Source organism: Salmo salar, chromosome 11 (genome assembly GCF_965601325.2).
Source record: "Salmo salar chromosome 11, fSalSal1, whole genome shotgun sequence".
NCBI lineage: Eukaryota > Metazoa > Chordata > Actinopteri > Salmoniformes > Salmonidae > Salmo > Salmo salar.
Window position 1 is genome coordinate 85,818,017 of NC_138301.1, and position 14,004 is coordinate 85,832,020.

General features: G+C 41.7%; 1 protein-coding gene across 2 annotated transcripts; it reads left to right on the plus strand.

The window, feature by feature from the left end:
• The first annotated feature begins 1,227 nt into the window (after nt 1-1,227).
• On the plus strand, nt 1,228-9,757 carry LOC106563080 (arrestin domain-containing protein 3). 2 transcript variants are annotated; one of them, XM_082958116.1, is made up of 8 exons: nt 1,228-1,346; nt 6,475-6,556; nt 6,690-6,837; nt 7,339-7,441; nt 7,660-7,916; nt 8,114-8,258; nt 8,346-8,500; nt 8,606-9,757. In XM_082958116.1, the coding sequence occupies exons 1-8, from the start codon at nt 1,325-1,327 to the stop codon at nt 8,717-8,719; spliced, it is 1,026 nt and encodes a 341-aa protein (XP_082814242.1). In that variant the 5' UTR covers nt 1,228-1,324; the 3' UTR covers nt 8,720-9,757. The 2 variants fall into 2 exon arrangements, with proteins under 2 accessions (XP_082814242.1, XP_013983781.2); XM_014128306.3 differs by lacking the exon at nt 1,228-1,346 and adding an exon at nt 2,067-3,112.
• The last annotated feature ends 4,247 nt before the right edge of the window (nt 9,758-14,004 follow it).

The following is a 14,004-nucleotide window of genomic DNA, read 5'->3' on the forward strand; positions in this document are numbered from 1 at the left end:
GTTATCTAACGTCGTTAGATAAGTTAAACATTCCCAAGTTCTCCAATGTCACCCCACTACTCTGCACACTCCACTGGCTTCTAGTTGAAGCTCACGTCAACTAGGACAGCAGAGTCTCTGCTCATCTTCAGAAAACACTTGAAACCATACCTCTTAAAATAGTATTTTAAATAATCCCCATCCTCAACTCGATTTGCGCATGGAGCTTGCAAAGGTGGGCATGATTTGTTGACATAATTGTAATTCAAACCCAACCTTAATTTACTCGTTGTGACACACTGAGGTTCCAAACTCCTTTTTAGATGAGACTGACTTCATGTCAAATTATCCTATTTACACTTTGTAGTCAATTTTGGCACTAGAATAAATGTTTTTGACTCATTTTGATGCCACATAGGCTGTATTCAAAGGGATTAGTTACTTTTTAAGTACAGTCGCTCTTTAAGAGCTTTGAGACCTGGAGCAGCTCATACTAGTGATGCAGTCTGGTCTCAGAGTAGACGAAACATAGTAAAAGCAAATCCAAGACCCTCAAATGAGTACGATATGTTATGGTTACTTAAGGCAAAAACGAAAGTACGCTGGTTGGTCAGGATGGGTAAGTGTATAACGCGAACATCTAGTAACCCAAAGGTTGCATGTTTCAAGCTCATCATGGACAACTTTAGCATTTTGCCGAATTAGCAACTTTTTACTACTTTTTACCTACTTTGCAACTACAGTACTTAGGTTAGGGGAAGGGTTAGCTAATGCTAACTCCTAACCTTAACCCTAGCCTAGCTACGGTTAGCTACCTAGTTAATGTTAGCCACAACAAATTGGAATTTGTAACATATGTACGTTTTGCGATTTTGTAACATATTGTGCAAATTACAATTCTTCACATATCATACAAATTGTAATTTGCAACATATCATGTGAAATGGATGATGGAGATTGACAAATTAATACATACCATATGAAGCATTACATATTTTACTAATTGGCATGTCCCGGATTTGCATTTATTATGTTACATCTACACCTGAGTCCAGGTTGCAGCATGGGAATTCCAAGTTTGCGGTCCAAACACTTAAAAGACACACCCTCATCCACTTACCCTCGCCTTATGCCCTTGGGGGAATTCTGTGGCCATCTTGGCGGGCGGTCCAAATGATTAGCCAAGCAAGGGAAGTTTGCAACGTAAGCCCCTCAGCCCTCGTTTTTAGTCGGCTCTGCAAGTGTACAATTATGTTCACTCTGGGGCCTGAAACTCCCCATAATTCAATTCGTGACGATTGTACATCCGCTAAGAAAAGTCAGTGAAAACTTAAAAACAACATCAATGGAGAAGTCAACATACAAGTGTAAGTAAAAATGAATGCAAATAAGTTAGAAATTGTACTACCAATGCACATGATTGCACAAACACGTCTCATAAAATGTAAATATGTTTTTGTTTGGTTATCTTTTGGAAATTGTAGAAATAAAACATGTTCATTCTTCAGAAGTTCCAGCTAGGCAGGCTAACGTTAGTTAGCTAATTAATTTGCTAGCGATCATACAGTAGGCGTAAATTAATAATTATATATTTAATATAAGTAGACATGCACTCATAATTGACTGTAGGGCATATAAAGCACCCACAAGTTACCAGTGGCTGAAAACACAATCAAATCAAAGTTTATTTGTCACGTGCGCTGAATACAACAGGTGTAGACCTTACAGTGAAATGCTTACTTACAGGCTCTAACCAATAGTGCAAAAAATGGTATTAGGTGAACAATGGGTAGGTAAAGAAATAAAACAACAGTAAAAAGACAGGCTATATACAGTAGTGAGGCTATAAAAGTAGCGAGGCTACATGCAGACACCGGTTAGTCAGGCTGAGTGAGGTAGTATGTAGATATGGTTAAAGTGACTATGCATATATGATGAACAGAGAGTAGCAGAAGCATAAAATGGGGGGTTTGGGGGGGCAATCATCGCGGGATGAAGGAGTGACGAATTTCCGGCGAAGGGTGGTCCATTTAAAAATCCTTCCTCCCTCGCCCCTTGCCCTGCAAGTGTATACTCGTCAGACGTCATGAAACGTCATCAGAAGTGTCCACTTAATTTGAGGGCAGAGGGGATAGGGTGTGTCTTTTAAGTGTTTGGACCGTAACCCAAATCTTTTTTCGATGAACCGGAAATGTTGGCTCCATTCACCTAAAAGAGCCGTTTAGTTGGCTCCCAAACAGCTCTTCGTTCAGTAGTGCTTAAACATGTATGAAAAACCATGAAAAATAGCAGATGTCTAAACTCTGAGTTCAAATACATTTTTAACTGACGAAATTAGCTCGCTGGTGTTGTTTTTTTACACAATGCAAAAAGAAAGTGTGGACCAATATGAAGCTCTCTCGTCACTTGGACCTTTTGTTCCTGCAATGAGGAATTACCATCTTCCGACAATGTTTTTTATAACGTATCTACAGATAATCGATCAAAAAGCAGTAGCCTCTAGCCTAGCTGTAGGCCTATGCAAACCAGGGAACCAAATGAACGGCTCTTTCACACATGCGATTTGGTTCCCGACGTTCACCAAAAAGATCCGTTGAAAACGAGTCGTTAATTCGCGAACGACCAATCACTAGCTCATACTAGAAAGCCGAGGACACATTAGAAAGGATCGCACTGGGAGGATGCGAGGAGCTACCAGCCGCTGTTACCGCTGACACACATACGAACCGCCAGCGAGAGGACCACTGACCCAGCCCGCAGGGCGCAGCCTCTATGCTGGGCAATAGAGTTGCCGTGGGTGGTGTGTGTGGGGATTTCGTCTGATTTCTTATACGCTCTTTTTCCCCTAACACCATGGTGCTGGGCAAGGTGAAGACTTTAGCCGTCTGCTTAGACTATCTCAACGACAACAATGTTCCCGTTTACTCCGGTGGTGATTCGGTATCCGGGAGGGTGGTCATCGAAGTCGCAGGCGAGGTTCGCGTCAAAACGCTGAACATAACCGCCAGAGGAGTAGCCAAGGTGCGGTGGACAGAGTCCCGCAACGCCGGGGCCAACACTGCCTACACTCAGAATTACACCGAGGAGGTGGAATACTTAAACCATAGCGACACGTTAATAGGAGAGGAGAGAGGTAAGGGACAACCACATCATAATTACCACTCATTCTCACAGAGATGTGCTGGCAACATTTTGAGAGTAGGCTATATGGGTAGTGTTGGCCTAGTTCAGGTTGTTCTGAAATAAATGGATAACCTAGAAATGGAACACGGTTATACATCATCGGAATCCTGCCATGTTAGGGAGCTCTGCAGTGCCCTTGCTGTGGTTATAGGCTACGCCATGTGTAAGTTACGAGTGATGGTGGGTTCAATTTCACATAAACTGCATAACACACACACATCGATTGGAACAAATGACATTATGTGTGCCCCGTTGATGAGTTATTTCAGTCAGGTGGGATAGTGGTCCTGATGCGACCAGATAGTCATGGTGTAATGCATAGGTTTTCCTCATCCAATTTAGGCTGTTTAATAACGCATGAAGGGACATAAATATTTGATACATTTATGTTTTATTGTGACACATTACAATTTATGTAGATTCAACAGTAGTGTGTTTTTATTCAGATTTAACAGTCATAAGTTGTTAACGCCGTCTTTGCGTTTTATGTGGTGAGGGAAGAAACCGTAGAATTTAGTCCGAATTTGACCTGATTGGGCCAATCTAACCGAAAACGGTTGAAGTTGGAATATTTTCGACGTTTACTGTTTTAGTTGTACAATTTTTATCAGGGACATTCTTTCGCTGATAACATCCTGAAGTTTACTCCCTTTGTTAGAAGCGGTTCAAACCTGTTCACAAACTGGCTGAGGGACGCACGGGGGGAGACAGATCTCTGTCGCCTCTGATTGGTCTGAACTCCCACGTGTATATAGGATGACGTCATTCTGAGGAAATGACAATTCTAAAAGCTTGCAAATTTGTCTTCAATTTGCTGTTACATTCCATAGTGTACTGTAAAAGTAATATATATATATATTATTGCCTAAAAAATACATAAAGTACTTGATATGTTACATCAACAGTTACTATATTTTAAGAAAGTTATCATTGCAATGGCCAAAGATAAAATTCAGAGTAGCACCCTACTAGGCTACTGAGGTTCAGTTTCAGTCTATAACAGTCCCAGTGATATTTGCATAATAGCTATTCTAGTGGGACATGTAAACTGATACAGCTAGGATTAATTCAGCATCTTTACAGGGCATAGCAACACCAGGAGATTTGAAAGAAAAACAATCCCATAGTTAGTATACACCCGTAATAAAAATACACTCTTGACATAAGACAGCAATACAAACATATATGGCAGAGTAAGTCCTATCTCATAATTGTGACAGTAAATGCACCTCTGTGTGGGCGAATCAGGCTGTCGTTGCCAGGGTAATGTCTGAGAGCTGAAACAGTATTTTCTCGAGAGCATTTTATCCACCACAATATGGCATCACCAAGACCTCCAGCAGAAGATTGGTTGCCTTCTCAGCGACTCACCTAACCTACCGGTACCCTAAATTCAGAATAGCCTTTATGAAAACAATGTTAATCAGTTGAGTTCATTACAGATGTAGGATCTTCATTTGATCACCGTCTTGAAGGAGGTCCTTCCTGCAATGCAGGACAGTTTTTTTTGTGTGTGTGTATTTGAGGTTTAAAAGGGCTTCTGAAGTTTGTCATTTCCATTTTGAAATTTCAAACTTGATTTTCCCTTGTGAAAAATGTATCAACCCTTACAAAAATGTCTATTAATTATAATCCACATAATTCACATTTCCTGTTGCTGCCGGATTGTTTTCAGATGTAGCAAACTGGCTCAAAATAAGATCCTAAATCTGTATGTAACTGGCTGGTAAATGATGTCATGTATGTGCTGATTACCTGTTTACCTCAGAGGTGGGCAACAGATTTGAACCTGGAAATCTACATGGTGTGCAGGCTTGTGTTCCAGGCCCACACTAACTCACCCGTTTGAGGTAAAAGTGCTTCTGAAGTTTGTAATTTCCACATTGAAATTTCAGACTTTATTTTCCCTTGTACTGATCCCGACAAAAATGTCAAATAATTATAATCCATGTAATAATTCACATTTCCTGTTGCTGCAAGATTACTTTCCTGCTGTAGCAATCTGGCTCAAATTAAGACCCTACATCTGTATACCCAGGTGTGTTAGTGCTGGGCTGTAGCTCTCCTGGACCAAACCTGCCTGCCGGCTACACTGCTTTTGTCTCACTTGGTGTCGAAGTACAGTGCATTCGGAAAGTATTCAGACCCCTTCACTTTTTCCACATTTTCCTATGTTACAGCCTTATTCAAAAAAAAATTGAAAAAATGTTTTTCCTCATCAATCTACACACAATACCCCATAATGACAAAGCTAAAACAGGTTTTTAGACATTTTTGCAAGTGTTAATTAGTTTGATGTTTTCCTAGTTTTTGTTGCACTGTAATAACCCTCATTGATGCTGTGTGTTGATTGATTGATTGCCTCTGATGAATTTGTAAAATAAAACATGCTGTTGGTTTTTAATAAAGATGTGTAAATGTACCTGCTCTCGAGTCCCTCTTTATTTATCTCAAATACTACAGTCCATCTCTGCTGGCTCTTTGTGAGAATAACATGGCTGCTTTTACTGCTGCATAGCATGAGGGTTTTTGGTGAAATCTCTCTCCCTCCCTTTCTCTTTCCCTCCCCCCTGTATGTCGCGCCCTGTCTCTGTTTCTTTTTCTTTCTGTCTCTCCATCCTCCCATATTACAGAACACATGGTCATTCATAAAGGGCCTTAGTCGAGGGGCGGGACCAGGTTAGCTTTGTTCCAATGGGAGGCTGAGTAGTAATGTTGCGTTGGAGTATCCGGCTGAAAATCCACTGCTCATTCTGGTTCATACCGGTATGTGCCTGCTCTCCTCACTCTGCCGGTGTGACTTGACAACCACACACACCAACACATTGTTCTCTACACACACACACACACAATGTTCTCTGCTGACAAGATAACATGTGGGAGTGCTGAGGTGGCAGGAAACAGATCTAAACACACATCAACATAAACAATCAATAATATGTAGATTGAGGAAGTGAAAGGGAATTCATGCTTCCTCTGCCTGGGTGTCTTCTCTGCTCTGTACTGTCTGAAGTGTTCATGGATTAAATTAAATGACATTTTGTATTTCATGCATTGACATGACAATGGGTAATATTGACATTTTAATACGACTGGGTTGTATGTGCTATAAAGTATTTTTTGTGTCAAGGTATTCTTTGTGTCGTATAACATTTATCTTGGTGTTGACTTGGACTGAGGCACATGAAAGCACTAGGCAACTTGAAATCACAACATGATACAATGAAATTAAATGGTGGGTGCGTGTCTGTGTGTGTACACTGGTGTGTGCGTCAGGTATGGTATTTGGAATCTTGTTCTCCTGTGTTTCAGATGAAGACAGTCCAGAGGAGGCCCTGACTGTTCTCAACACAGGATTACATGAGTTCGCGTTCAGCTTCCTGCTACCACAGATGTACGTAACAGATGTACACACACACACACAAACCTATAAGCCATAACATAAAATCCGAAACCCAAATATGGAATCATATCTAAAGATAGACCTGTAAAGAAGTCTAATTCTATGAACCAATTCCCTCTCTCAGGCCCCTGGCCACGTCGTTTGAAGGGAAGCATGGCAGTGTGAGGTACTGGGTGAGAGCAGAGCTCTACAGACCATGGCTGCTGCCTGTCAGAGTCAAGAAAGAGTTCACTGTCTTTGAACACATTGACATCAACACACCACTGCTACTGGTGAGGAATACACACAATTCAAATGGGGACACACAATTCAGTCCCATTCAAAGTCCTATTTTCCCTAACCCAAAAACCTAACACTAAAACTATCCCTAGCTCCTAAACCTAACCCTAAAACTAACCCTAGCTCTAGCTCCTAACCCTAAAACTAACCCTAGCTCTAGCTCCTAACCCTAGCTCTAGCTCCTAACCCTAGCTCCTAACCCTAAAACTAACCCTAGCTCTAGCTCCTAAACCTAACCCTAGCTCCTAACCCTAGCTCTAGCCCCTAAACCTAGCTCCTAACCCTAGCTCCTAACCCTAAAACAAACCCTAAACCTAGCTCCTAACCCTAGCTCCTAACCCTAAACCTAATTCTAACACTAATTCTAACCTTAACCTTAAACCACCTAGAAATAGCATTTGACCTTGTGGGAACAAACAAAATGTTCCCACGTGTACACACACACAAGCTGTCACACACGGCAATTTGTGACTGTGCCATTTCTGTGCGTATAGGCCCCTCAAGCTGGCACTAAGGACAAGACCCTGTGTTGCTGGTTCTGTGCCTCGGGACCCATCTCACTCAGCGCCAAGATAGAGAGGAAAGGATACACACCAGGTGAGAAACACACACACACACGTTGATTAGCTAATGATGATTTCTGCTCATTCTAACCACACACTGCTCAGAATGTTTCACAACACAACATGCTCAAACCCCAGAGGGAACTTACAGCACTGCAGATATAAATACTGCGCTGAGTGGTATTCTCAAGACACCACACACACAGTCCCATACCCCCCTCTCAGCCTTTTTCTCCTATCCTCCTCTCTTAGGTGAGTCCCTCCAGATCTTTGCGGAGGTGGAGAACTGTTCGTCCAGGGTGGTAGTGCCCAAGGCAGCGCTGTGCCAGACCCAGACCTACTTCGCTAAGGGCAAGGCTCGACAGCTCCAACAGCAGGTGGCAGCCCTGCGTGGGGACACCCTGCCCCAGGGGAAGAGCCAGAGCTGGGACGGAAAAGTGCTCCACATACCCCCGGTCTCCCCGTCCATCCTGGACTGTCCACTCATCAGAGTGGAGTACTCACTGATGGTGAGGAATGATAATAAACAGAGTATAGTTGATATGGTAATACATGTGTTAATATGGGAGAATAGGAAATAAATAAATACCTCATAAAATCTAACCGGTTTAGCAGGTACTTTCCAGTCATGTATTGTAAAAGTTAGTGTATCAAAATGTGGGCTGTAAATAAGATATATCTCTCTCGCTCTCCCCCTCTCTCTCAGGTGTATGTGGACATCCCTGGGGGGTTGAACCTGTCTCTGTCGTTGCCGTTGGTGATCGGGACCATCCCCCTCCACGCATTCACCAGTCGAACCAGCAGCATCAGCAGCTACTGTTGTACCGTCAGCTGGCCAGAGAGACCTGAGGGTACGACATACTACTGTGTGTGGAGTGTGTGTACTGTGTGTTTGTGTGTTCTCCCATGCTAATTGCATGTCGTGTGTGTATTCACAGCTCCCCCCAGCTACAGTGACCTGGCGGTGACAGAGGAGCAGAGGCGGGGCTGTCTGGAGCGTTGTGAGGGTTCAGAGGTCAACCAAGAGGGCCAGGGAACGCTGCAAGCTTACATCACAGAGTTCAGATTCCAGCCCCCACCGCTCTACTCCGAGGTACACTCACCCACACGCAGATGCACACACACACCACGCATGCACGTACATACATACACCGTATTGTAGGTCAAACTGGCCTAATCGCTCTCTTGTGTTCCTCAGGTTGACCCTAACCCAGAGCCGAGCTGTGGAGGTCAGGAGACCCGACCCCTGACCCTCTCGCTGAGGACAACACTGACCTGCTCAGAGCAAACAGGCAACTACACGTACAGATGAATCCAACATGGCCACCACTATAGCCCCCTACTGGAGCCAGTCACCTACAGATGGATCCAACATGGCCACTGCTACAGCCCCCTGAAGTGGGACCAACATGGCCGTCGCATCCTTAGTTTCCTCAGGATGGGCTCCATTGATGTTAACAGACACAGGGATGTCAGCTGCGAGAGACACTGTTTGGAGAGGCCAGGAGATGCCTCAGTCTGACCAACATGGCGGTTTTCTGCTGGTCAGGATGTACAGATAGTGCCTAGACCCAGCTTCTGATACATATGACCATTACATGGCACATCTAAGACTAGAAAGGAGAAGAGAGGAAGAAGAAAAGGGAGAGAATCCACTGTTGGAAACAGTGGTCAGGAATCTCCTCCAGCCTCAGAGTGAATTTTGCACATGCCTTTCTCGTTGTTTGTCTACTTAACTTCCACGGCTTTTCTTCCTCAACGCTCATATATGCTGCGACGTGACCGTCGTCTTCTTACCACCATTACTACGTACCCAGAAACCGAACACAGACTCGTTTAGAACAAACTAAGAAACAAATGAAAGTGGTTTTTAGAGTTGTGTTAATGTGTCTTGGGTTTCTTGAATGGGGAATGTCGTACATGGTGAAATGACTAGTGTGTAACAGACACAGATGAAGCACTCACTCACACTCTGTCTTTCTGGTGTCTTTCCTCACTAAACCCTCCACAGATACAGTACCCTACAAATCACTTTTTTGATTGTAGTATATGGACATATGACACAGAGAGACGCTCTGTATTACATAAGAGGGAGAGCAACAGATGTAAAAAAAATTTGACAAAAATACATTTTAAATGTTTACAGGTCAATTGTGGTTTTGAAAACAAAATCAATCCAACTGAGATTGTAATTCAAAGATTAGCTCTACTTCCAAACTGATAAAGTGCAAAATATTTTTGTATTTGTTGTTTTTCTATGTTTGTGTACGTGACACTATTATTGCCATTACTGAAATTACTGCAATCATGATCTTCCTTTGTATGAAATAAAGATGCCTTTTTGTAGAAATGTTTGAGCTGTGAATGCTTTAGTTCAGTGGAGTATTAGCAGGGTTATTGGGCCCCACTATCACTGTGTCTACACTACATTAGTGTTTGGAGAGTGCTGTCTGTTCGATCTGCCTCTCATGGGCTCTTGTCTCCCGCCCTCTCTTCCCCTCTATCCGCTCTCTTTCTCTCTTTCCATTCCAATGTCTGAGAGACAGACGGGACAAGGGAGCATTGTCTCCTCCAACACGCTCTTTCGCCCTCTTTCTCACGCACACATACATGTACACACACACACACAGCTCTACAGGCAGACAATCCGAAACAGACATGCATCACGGGTCCCAGGAATGTTCACGTTTGTAAGCACTCAAATCAGCCTAGTAGTATCTTACTGCACACACAGAGAACAGATGTTGGCTAAGGCTAATTTTAACTATTAACCTAATTCCATTCTGGGGTCTGGACAGATTCTGTAGTTTAATCTCTGACGCTACATCTAATCTGATCTCTATCTATCCATCCATGTTTGCTCTTTACCTCTCTAGCCCCATTTTCTAACATGCATCCTTTGGCTTTGTCCTGCTTTTATCCACATTCTGATTGTGCCCACATTTTCAGACAGGTGTTTAACGATTAAAAGACAGTGTCGGGAAATCTTAGTGTAGACAGATCTGGACAGTGAAACCGTTTAAATCATGATTCCACCTTCTAAAATCATTGACAAGTGGCACCATTGAGTTATGGCATCAATATGTGTCTTAAAATAAATAAATACATATTATTTTGAAAAAAATAGCTGTCAAATAGTTAGCATAAAGGGGAGGGACCAGGAAATCTGCTCACAAAATGGACACAGTGGATGGATACGAGACACATTTTATTACCATGTGTAGACATATTTTGGAAAATGTGGGCACAATCGGAATGTGGACAAGATTACAAGGTGCATATTGAAGATATTGGAAGAACTGTCCACATTTACTTTTCGTCAGCCAACAAGATGAGTAGGCCTAACGAACAGCAAAAGCACTAGCCTATGTCAATCTACTATCCCCCATAGTACAAAAGTTAACCTATTCTATTTTGTCCGATAAATAAATATTCCAAACATAGTCTTGGAAGGTTGTGGGATGCAATAGATCTCAAATTAATACAACCACTAGCATAAAAAAAATCATTTTTACGCAATGTGGCTGCCACAACAGATCAGAACATTTAGCTTAAAATGTTGATAAACTATTAGGCTATTTCTTGACATTGTAAGCACAGCAATGCGTACACGGGCAGTAGGCTATAGGGAAAACACCATTATCAAAAGTGACCGCAAATGCGATTATGCATGTAATGCTTTTATTATAAAAGTGCATTTTTATGGTGAAAATGATCTTGCCATAACTTGAAACTCACGCGCTGCTTATGTATGCGAGTCAGGCTCTACACCTCTTGTAAAGCCAATTAATGTGCTTCATTTTAAGAAGTTATTTAGCCACTTTAGTTGTGATACAAACGTTATCAAAACATATAGGCCTATGGGCTAGGCTACAGTACATGAGGTGTGCGACTATGATTTGAAAAAGCAAAAAAAAAGGCATTGTTTCTTGCCTTACATTGGGCATCATTCATAAGTCATAATATATCATTCACTTGTGATTGGCCAATATTATCACCCATCAGATGATTCTTTGCATTGATGTCAGAGGGATTAGAGGGACAATAGAGTGCTGAGTACCAGGCTACTAATGACCATCAGCAGCATCAAAGCTTGGCGAAGCCTAATTAGCGTGACTAAACAGTCGTGTGGAATTTTACTGCCTTCATGACTCGTGACCGCCGGTGTGGTGGAAATATGGTCACCGCAACAGCCCTAAACTCAACCTAACTTTTTGTAATTTTAGTGCATAATTCTTTTTCTAGCTTTGTCTGAAAGCACTGAAAACATCAAAAATACATAATCTATACAGATAAAAACAACAATGTGATGTCAAAAACTTCACTGTGAGGTTAAATAAAGTGTGTTTATAAATGTACGTTATTTTACTAACCGTTACTTTACTTTTTTAACTTTAAATTCTGCAATAAACTCCATCGTTTGACAGCCCTAGTTGAAATTAAAATGTGAAAATGCAGTTTTCTAACTCACGTGTCTGTTTTTCCCATGTTACATTTTTCAGGTGATTTGTTCACTTGTGAAAAATTCATTTGACACATCACACGTTGGAAAACCATGTGTCTGACTCGTGAACATTTCTCATGTAATTTGTTCAATTGAGAAAAATGATTTTGAAACTTCACAAGTGTCAGAATACATACACACATTTTTGCCACTTGGTCTTTTCTCATGTAATTATTTTGTGTGTTTTGTAAGAGATGTGAAGTCCTGTCCCATTCTTTGCTAGAACTTCATTATCTTAGTCACCACCCTGACCCAGATACCCAGAGAGACAGAGAGAGAGCCAGAGATTGAGAACTAGTATTTTTCCTTCTCATCAGTGTAGTAGTAGTTGTGGTCATATTGAGAAATAGTTTGTCAGGAAGTCAGATAAAGGCAGTGTTTCCCCCCTGAGGTCTGTTCTCATGTCACGCACACACCCACGCACACACACACAGTTGTGTCATCCCATCGTCAGTGGTGTAGTGAAGGGTAAACACAAGTAAACACAGTTTAATGACCAATGTTTTTGCATCACAGTTTACCCTCCTTTTGTAGAAAAATGCATTGAAAGTATAGGGAGCATAATTTTTTTCACCTTGACCGGCGAACTGAGTTTACCCACCCATTTTTTTTATCACTACATCACTGCCCATCATAGTGTAGACACTGTCATGTACATGCCCTTAGGGAGGAAACAAGGACAAGAACAGGTCCTAACCGGCACGAGGCTGTGTGTGTACCAAGGTTATTATAGTTTTGTGTTTTATATTCGTTTTTATTTCTATTCATTTTAAGATTTTTGTTTGAAATTCAGTTTAGTTTCTGTTCGTTTTTAGATCCACTTTACTAGTTTTATTGAGTTAAAGTTTCATATAAACATTTCTATTTTGTTTTTATATAATTTTGTTTCAGTTTTGGTTTTAGTGACAGAAAGTAGCTTATGTGTGGTAGCCAGACAGAGAGAGAGAGAGCACTAGTATTTTTCCTTGTCATCAGTGTAGTAATTAGCCTAGTGGTTAGAGCGTTGGCCTTGTACCGAATGGTTGCAAGATCGAATCCCAGAGCTGACGAGGTAAAAATCTGTCGTTCTGCCCCTGAAAAAGGCAGCTAACCCACTGTTGCTAGGCTGTTGTTGAAAATTAGAACTTGTTCTTAACTGACTTGTCTTGTTAAAAAAAATGTGTTGTGTGGTTGTCACTTCTTGCCACTGTGGGGCACTAATCCATAAGGTGATTGGTCAGGTCATAGGTTAGGTTTAACCTAATGTAGCAGGCGTAAAATAAACACCTGAAACTAGATCCTCTAGCCTAGATACTGGTCTTGATGAGAAGAAATAAAAACTGTCGAGGGAGGTTCTCTTCTGCACTGTTCAACCAGCCTCTCTTGAAAAAGCCAAACCTTGACCCAGAAAATATTTTTAAAAACTATATTGAATCTCCCATTCCGCTCAAAAAAATGTGAAAAAGCTGTTGCGCAGCAACTCACTGCCTTTCTGAAGACAAACAATGTATACGAAATGCTTCAGTCTGGTTTTAGACCCCATCATAGCACTGAGACTGCACTTGTGAAGGTGGTAAATTACCTTTTAATGGTGTCAGACCGAGGCTCTGCATCTGTCCTCGTGCTCCTAGACCTTAGTGCTGCTTTTGATACCATCGATCACCACATTCTTTTGGAGAGGTTGGAAACCCAAATTGGTTTACACGGACAAGTTCTGGCCTGGTTTAGATCTTATCTGTCGGAAAGATATCAGTTTGTCTATGTGGATGGTTTGTCCTCTGACAAATCAACTGTAAATGTTGGTGTTCCTCAAGGTTCCGTTTTAGGACCACTATTGTTTTCACTATATATTTTACCTCTTGGGGATGTCATTGGAAAACATAATGTTAACTTTCACTGCTATGCGGATGACACACAGCTGTACATTTCAATGAAACATGGTGAAGCCCCAAAATTGCCCTTGCTGGAAGCCTGTGTTTCAGACATAAGGAAGTACATGGTTGCAAACTTTCTACTTTTAAACTCGGCCAAAACAGAGATGCTTGTTCTAGGACCCAAGAAACAAAGAGATCTTCTGTTGAATCTGACAATTAATCTTGATGGTTGTACAGTCG